Source organism: Gekko japonicus, unplaced genomic scaffold (genome assembly GCF_001447785.1).
Source record: "Gekko japonicus isolate JY-2015 unplaced genomic scaffold, Gekko_japonicus_V1.1 scaffold21, whole genome shotgun sequence".
In the NCBI taxonomy this organism is placed as follows: Eukaryota; Metazoa; Chordata; class Lepidosauria; order Squamata; family Gekkonidae; genus Gekko; species Gekko japonicus.
The window spans coordinates 2025621-2034006 of NW_015173122.1; the positions used below are offsets into that span (position 1 = coordinate 2025621).

At 51.0% G+C, this 8386-nt stretch overlaps 1 protein-coding gene across 1 annotated transcript in view; it reads right to left on the bottom strand.

Moving 5' to 3' along the window:
* Window positions 1–967: 967 nt before the first annotated feature.
* The window catches only part of PROCA1 (protein interacting with cyclin A1), a 7938-nt gene continuing 519 nt past the window's right edge, over window positions 968–8386 (bottom strand). The window contains exons 2-5 of the mRNA XM_015421856.1: window positions 8169–8344; window positions 3758–3890; window positions 2664–2798; window positions 968–1558 (exon numbers count right to left, since the gene is read on the bottom strand). Coding sequence (XP_015277342.1) covers window positions 1072–1558; window positions 2664–2798; window positions 3758–3890; window positions 8169–8344 — 931 coding nt within the window. The 3' untranslated portion in view covers window positions 968–1071. The remainder of the gene's footprint in view (window positions 1559–2663; window positions 2799–3757; window positions 3891–8168; window positions 8345–8386) is intronic.

An 8386-nucleotide genomic window follows, 5' to 3' on the forward strand; every position in this document is an offset into this window, starting at 1 on the left:
AGAGCAACGGCTGTTGGCATAATCAAGAGTGCCGGGAAGGCAGCATGACACCCCCCCCCCCCAAAAAAAAGCTACAGACAAGGCTGCCTGTGAAAAGGAGCTGCCAAAGGCTGTGCATCACTGGGTCTTTATTTCACAGTGTCCAAAGAAATAGCCAGAGCTTTGGCTGGGAGGCCCAAGTAAAGTTATCTTTGTGGGAGGGTGGGAAAACTGCACGGCAGGACTGGAAGGGACAAAGTGAGGGGAAGAGAAGAAGATGATGATATTGGATTTATACCCCACCCTTCATTCAGTCTCAGAGCGGCTTACAATCTCCTTCCCTTCCCCTCCCCACAACAGACAACCTGTGAGGTAGGTGGGGCTGAGAGAGTTTTTTCAAGGACTGCCCTTGAGAGAACAGCTCTGAAAGAACTTGTAACTGACCCAAAGTCACACCAGCAGCTGTATGTGAATGAGTGGGGTATCAAACCCGGTTCTCCCAGATTAGAGTCTGCTCTTCTAACCACTACACCAAACTGGCTGTCTAGGCTGCTGCTGGTGGTAACGGGGGCCCCTGGCTGGTCTTTGGCATAGAGGCCTTGTCAGCCTTTCTCCTTCCCTCGGGCCAGCGGGCAGGTAGACTGTTCCTGTGTCATGCCTCTCTCTGAAGGGAAACCAAAACAGTAAACTTCCATTGCAGGTAGGGTGGGCCTCACGAGGTCCCACCCCGGTCATGGGCCTCTGAAGAACAGAAATATGTTTCGTGTGCAGAACTGGACCTCCTGAGAATCACAGCTGTCCAAAAACAAAACAGCAAATCTACTCTTTTAATGCTGTGTCGGAAATCTTCAAATTCTCTGCACCGTCCTGCCAGCACCGGAAGAATAAATTGTGCCAAGGTGTGCTGGTTTGCGTAATTTAAGCAAGTAACCAGCATGCCCCCTGGGTCGGTGCTCCGGCATCAGCGGCTCCGGGTCTCTCAGGGGCGGCAGCTTTGCTGGTGGGGAGGGAGGAGGATTAGTAAGGGAAGACCGGCCTTAGTGGAACTGACTTGTTTATGGACTTGGTCCCCTGAGGGGCTCGGCAGACATCTCAGCTGGGCTTTTGCAGTCGAAGACGCTTCCTCCTGCCCTTCCTCTTTTTCTGGGAAGGGGCTGGCAAAGGTTGCAATGAGGGGGGTTCCGCAGTGCCTGTTTTCTTAGTCCACAGGCCAGCCGGCTCATCGCTGAGGATGGCGTTGAAGGTTTCCTCCTCCGTCACGGGGAGCTTCTGCCCTTGGAAGGCGTCCTTCCCCAGCCCTTGTCCATTGAGTGGCTTGACAGATTCCGCCCCCTTGGTCACCTTCAAGCCCTTCCCCTTCCGGCCCTTCCGGCCTTTGCCCTTTCCTTTACGCCGCTTTGGAGGGGAGCCGCTCGGCCTGACTTGGGTGCCGGCAGTGGTGGACTCTCGTCTGGGAGCCGCTGACGTAGATGTGGCTGGTGGCCGCTGCGTGGCCGGGCCATCGATGACCTCCCCGCCGTAGTCGTACAGCACCGGCTCCTGGGCCACGGCCACAATTACAGTGCTGTAATTCTTGCACCTGGGAAGAAAGCAGAAAGAAAGGGAAAGATGGTAGGAAACCCACCACCGTGGGGAGAGGGTCTAGAGTGCATTTTTGAAATGGCAGGTGAGTAGTCCTCATGCGCTACCATACATAGACAGTGCCCACTTGCAGTCTCAGAGGGCAAGCAACGATTTCTGGGAGGGGCCGCAGCATTCCTCCCCGGGACTTGGTGGCCAAAGGTGGGTGAGTGCCGTGAGTCTCAGAATTATTTATTTATTTTATTTCATTTATACCCCGCCCCGCACGTGGGCTCAGGGCGGCTTACAAAACACAGAGGTGTAATACAACACCACAATTTAAAACAATTAAGGCACACAGTGCAATACAAATACAGTTAAAACAGTTTAAACACCGTGGACAAACTCCCAGGATCCATCGCGACTAGTGTGCTCACTCCCTATTGTACATCACATTGGGGTCGATGAGAGGGGTGCCGTGGGCCATGATGTTCGGTGGCCAGTCAGCCCAGCCTGGCGGTACTGCTCTGCGATCACCCGTTGGTGGTAGTGGCGGCGGCGGCTCCAATTCGACTGTCCCCTGGAAGGCCAGATCCTGAAGCTGAAGCTCAAATACTTTGGCCACCCAATGAGAAGGGAGCACTCACTGGAGGAGACCCTGATGCTGGGAAAGATTGAAGGTCAAAGAAGAAGGGGACGGCAAAGGAGGAGATGGTTGGACAGTGTCATCGATGCAACGGACATGAAATTAAGCAAACTCCAGAGCACGACGGAAGACAGGAGGGCCTGGCGAGATCTTGTCCATGGGGTCGCGAAGAGTCAGACTCGACTGTGCGACTGAACAACAAAGAGGTTAGGGAGCCTTTCTGCAGGTGTGAACAGAACACGAGTGACTATGAAATGTGTCTACATACAAAAGGATACACAAAGACACTTAAGTTCCGACTTGCTTGCTGGAAACTGGCCTCCTCGCCCTGCTTTGACTTAATTTCGCGAGAAACGCCTGCTGTTTCTGCCTGCCCCAAGGGCACTTTGATTACCCACTTTCGCCCAGACTCTTTAATTAATGCTCCCTGCTGTGGCAATCACTGTTGGAAGGGCTGTGGCTGGGGAGGCCCACTTACCAAACATAGAGATAAGGTTCCACGCATTGCTCCTTGTAGACGAACTCAAAGCAGGGGACCTGGATGACGTTGAAGAAGGCCTGGCCCACCACGCGGGAGGCTGTGTCGTTCACCCTCCTCAGGCAGGCCTTTAACCTGGCAGGTGGGGACAGAAGAACTCCTGGTTGACAGTCAGCCACAGGCTCAGCCCCAGCAGGGCCTGTTGGCCCCTGAAACCCCCATGTGGGCCCTTATAGATTATTTAGGGGATAGCCCAGGCGAGCCAGATCTCAGAAGCTAAGCAGGGTCGGCCCTGGCTAGTATTCGGATGGACAGCCTCCAAGGAATACCAGGGGCATGATGCAGAGGCAGGTGATGGTTAAGCCACCTCTGAAACATCTATTGGCTTAAAAACAATCCTAGCTCGCCACCTAGTGGCGCATTACACTAAAAGAGCTAGAACTTCTGGCTGCCAAACAATCTTAGGATCTCCTGGCTATACTGCACACACTGCAATAATAATAATAATAATAATAATAATAATAATAATAATAGTAGTAGTAGTAGTAATAGTAGTAGTAGTAGTAGTAGTAGTAGTAGTAGTAGTTTAGGAGGGAAACGATACCACTTCTCCAGGTACCTGCCCAAGGTGGCTTACAAGGTAAAACATAATAACAAAACATTAATGGGTGTAAATTAAAATTGAGCTTTAAATCCCCAACCCAGTCCTTGTTAGGCCTCTCATCTTGGTTCAAATACCTCCTTAGCCATTCTCTGCCTAAAGATGCTGACCACCAGTGCTATGACGGCCACAATTAACTTGACCAGAGACACTCATGGAGGGCAGACAAGGAAAACGGAAACTCCAGGAATTTGTTAGGACATTTATATCTTGCCTTTGCTCTCGGTTCAAGGCAGCTTACAAGAACAGCAGGAGGAAAAGCTACCCTCCAGGTTTTGCTCCGGAGCTTCTTACTAGCAAGTGGCAGGCTTTTGATGGGAACGAGAGTCCTGCTGAGATGTCCTGAGTCTGCTGTGGTTCAGGCCTCTTCTCCAGCTGTCCTTCCCAAAGACCCAGCCCTTTCCCCACCCCACACGCCACCACTCCCGCTCACCTCTTGTCACAGTCACAGTGGCTGATGGTGTGCCAGCGGAAGTTGCGGTACCCAAACTTCATGGTGAAGGGGTGGATGACATCTTGGCAGTGGTCGTGCTCCCGACAACACCTGTCTGTCTCCCGGTGCGCCCCTGAAAGGATGGAGAAGGGAGGCAGTGCAAGAACCCTCTGCGAGGGTGGGCGTGAGCAGCCCACTGGCCCCTCCTCCTGGGCTAGGTCACCCTCTCTAAGCCAATTACCTCCGACTTTTCCAGGCCTACTGAGCTGCAAACACCACGTGGCATCATAGTCATGTGACAGGGAGATGGGGAGCCAGAATGATTACCCCACCAGTGTCCAAGCCAGGACCAAAAGAGATGGGGGGGGGAAATCAGATCCTGAACAGCAGGAGCAAGCCAATGGTCAGAGAGTCACGGAGGAATCCTTGCTGTGGAGTGACCTTCCCTCACGCTCCTGCTGCTCTTCTCGGAGTGTGTGTACAACAAAGCAAGGGGCACGGCACCTTGCTCTTCATGCATGGACACAACCAGCAGGCGCTTTCCCCAAAACATGCGCCTGCAGGGGGCTTCTGATCAAAAGGCACCCTTCCCTATTAGCTTGGGTTGCCACCCTCCAGGAGGGTGATTGAAAGGGAGCAAAACAACCGTGATATATTATGCCAAAAAATTCTTCATAGACTTGTGAGTTCTTTTCCAATATCCAATTTACTTGGAGTAATTCAAGCGCATCAACACCACCACGGACCATGCATATTGCGTCTCGTTTCGTATACAGACTTTATCAGAGTGGGTAGCGTTGAAATTCCTATGTAATTTTAATCCGTTTGGCAAACACTATAGTCATTCCTCATAGTAACATTATTCAAATCAGGGCTTTTTTTGTAGAAAAAGCCCAGCAGGAACTCATTAGCATAATAGGCCACACACAACAGCAGAAACTCATAAGCATATTAAGCCACACCCCTGACATCACAACTCATTAGCATATTAGACCACACCCCCATGTTGCCACACTCACCTTTTGCTTCTTATTCTGTTTACTCTGTTGTCAAAACCCTGGGCTATTTTTGTAGCAGGAACTTCTTTGCATGTTAGGCCACACACCCCTAATGTAGCCAATCCTAATGAGTTTCTGCTGTTAGGTGTGGCCTATTATGCTAATGAATTCCTGCTGCGCGTGGCTAACTCAGGAGCCAGCCGGAACTCCGTTCCTGTGCGTTCCTGCCCAAAAATAGCCCTGAATCAAATCCTCTAGTGTAATGCCTCCTATGATGAATATTACTATGAGGAATGACTATAGTGTTTGCCAAATGGATTAAAATTATATAGGAATTTCAACACTACCCACTCTGATAAAGTCTGTATACGAAATAAGACGCGATATGCAAATGCTCCCTCTAAGCTGTGAAGTCTTGTGAGCAAAAATTCTGCTTTATGAGCTGCTGGCATCAAAGTTGTGAGCAGGTGATATGGCTACTGCATAAATCAGTTTGCTCTGGAGCCCTCCTTCCTAAGCTAAGACAAAAATGTGTGAGCCGGAAGCTAAAAAACTGTGAGCTAGCTCACACTTTCTCAGCTTAGAGGGAACACTGGTGCGGTGTGATGTTGATGCGCTTGAATTTCTCCAAGTAAATTGGATATTGGAAAAGAGCTCACAAGTCTATGAAGAATTTTTTGGCATAATATATCACGGTTGCTTTGCTCCCTTTCAACTTCCATACCGTGACCTCTCTCCTTGAGTTGCCATACTCCAGGTGGGGCCTGTAGATCTCCCAGAACTGCAACTGATCTCCAAAGAGCAGAGATCAGTTCCTCTGAAGAAAATTACTCTTTTGGAGGGTGGCCTCTCTGGCTCTGTAACCCCACTAAGCCCCCCTCCCTTTGCTCCATCCCCAAAGCTCCGGTTATTTCCCAGTCTGGATTTGGCAGCTCTGCTGTTGGCCCCGTCCCAAAGAGCTCCGGGTCTCCAGAGGGAGGAATCACCCGCAGTGGCAGAGGGACAGGGCAACTGGGGAAAGCTCTTCCCCCGTCTTTCAGGTGCCCCTGGACTCTGGTCTGACTCGGAAGACTGAAACCTTTTCAGCAATTCGGAGGGGGGAAGCCTTCTTGTTGAAGGTGTTCTCTCACCTCCTCCTCCCTCCATTTGGTTACTACTGGCACATTTGGTTACTATTTTGGCCACCAAATGAGAAGGGAGCACTCACTGGAGAAGACCCTGATGCTGGGAAAGATTGAAGGTCAGAGAAGACGGGGGCGGCAAAGGATGAAATGGTTGGACAGTGTCATCGATGCAACAAAATTCTGATCCTCCTTCTATCGCTCAATTGAGAAATAAATGTTGGGACCACTTTGTGATGGATAAAGTAGCAGATAAATATGAGTCCCACACACAAGGGTATGCGCGGTCCCATTCCAGATTCATTCGAAAATGGTGTCCTCTTATAACATATTTTACAGAAAACGAGGTATTACCAGTAAATTCTAGCTATGCAGATTGGATACATTTATGAGAATTTTTTATGGCTCGAGCACTCTCACAAAATACTTTTAAGGTCCTTCTAAAATATATCTGGATGTATTATACGTTTTATTATACGTTACTACTCTAGTAGAACAAGTGGAAAATAACAATAAAGTGACAAGGTCACGGTAATAAGATGTTCCTGCTGACAAGTTAATAGATGGCATTGTGTTAAATGAATTTGCACTTACAATCTGTATTATTGTTTAAACAGTAATCTTGTTTAAGTATATTTGACTTATCTTCTAATAAAATCGTTTATTTAAAAAAAATGGATGCAACGAACATGACATTGAGCAGGCTTCGGTGGACGGCAGAAGACAGGAGGGCCTGGCGTGATCTTGTCCATGGGGTCACGAAGAGTCGGACTCGACTGGGCAACTGAACAACAACAAGGTACTATCATGCCCTGACCTGGACAGCCCGGGCGAGCCTAATCTCGTCGGATCTCAGTCGGCCCTGGTCAGTCTTTAGATGGGAGACCAACAAGGAAGCCCAGGGTTGCTACACAGAGGCAGGCAATGGTATGCAGTCTCTGAACATCTCTTGCCTTGGAAACCCTACAGGGTTGCCACTCAGCTGGCTGCGACTTGACAGCAAAAAAAAGTGTTGCCACCAGCCATGCTCCCTCTAAGCTGTGGAGTCCTGTGAGCAAAAATGCTACTTCGTGAGCTGCTGGCGTTAAAGTTGTGAGCGAGCGATTTGGCTGCTGCATAAATTAGTTTGCTCTGGAGCCCTCCTTCCTGAGCGGAGACAAAAGTGTTTGAGCCGGAGGCTAAAAAGCCGCGAGCTCGCTCACACTAACTCAGCTTAGAGGGAACACTGGTCAGGTCACATGGCATAACTGTTCTCTGCTGTCTGCAAAATTGGTTCAGGTGGGTAGCTGTGTTGACCTGAAGCAACGGCACAAAGTTGAGGGTTCAGCGGTACCTTTAAGACCAACAAAATTTTATTCTGGGTGTATGAGTTTCCATGTGCATGCACACTTCTGATGAACCAACGGGGCTGCCCTCCTGAATCTATCTGAAGCAGTGTGTCTGCACACAAAAGCTTATACCCAGAATTAAACGGTGTTGGTCTCAAAGGTGCCCCACTGGACCCCAACTTTGTTCTGTTGCTTCAGACCAACACGGCTCCCCCCCTGAATCTATCTGAAGAAGTGTGCATGCACACAAAAGCTTATACCCAGAATTGAATTTTGTTGGCCTTAAAGATGCCGCAGGACTCAAACTTTGCAAGATTTGTGTTAATGCTTCTTTCCAAGAGGGTTCTTGCCTGCCTCTGTTCCCCTGTCCTGACGCTTTGCTTTAAATGTTAGGCGGTTGGCAGGGTTCGAAGTCCCTCGACTGCAGTGGGCTTAGTAAAGGTTTCCCTTGCTCGAAAGCCAGTCGAATCCGACTCTAGGGATGCGGTGCTCATCTCCGTTTCCAGGCCGAAGAGCCAGCGCTGTCCAAAGACATTTCCGTGGTCCTGTGGCCGGCATGATTAGACGCCGAGGCGCACAGAATGCTACTACCTTCCCCCTGAAGCGGTACCTATGTATCTACTTGCAATTTCTTGCTTTCAAACTGCTGTGTTGGCAGGAGCTGGGACCAGAGACGGGTGTTCACTCCCTCATGCGGCACCAGGGTCTCGAACTGCTGAAGTACCGACCTTCCGGTCTGCAGTTCAGCATCTGAAAAGGGCGTAGTAAATGGGGCCAGGATTGCACTCTGGCGGAGCAGAGAGGTTGTGCTTTTTGTTCCTGGTGGGAAGGGGGGCGCTGGAGACCCGGCCCCTTGTAGGTCCCGCGGAAGCCCCTTTCTTCCTCCTGAGCCAGGGAGGAAGGGACACGCACACACCCACACCCCGGGCCCTCCCCTCCCCAGGCGCCCCCCGCGGCCCCTTACCCAGCTGCTCGTAGCTCTCCGCGATGTTGCCGGCTCCGCACCACAGAGTGCCCGGGTAGGTGAAGCCTCGCTTGGCCCGCCGTCGAGGGGAGGCGCCGCTGGGCTCCGGCTGCCGGCAGGCCGCTTTGGCCGCCTCGAAGTCGGGGAAGGCCGGCCCCCGCCGCGACTCCCGCCGGCTGCAGCGACTCAGGAAGGCGGCCAAGCCCGGGGGCTCGAGG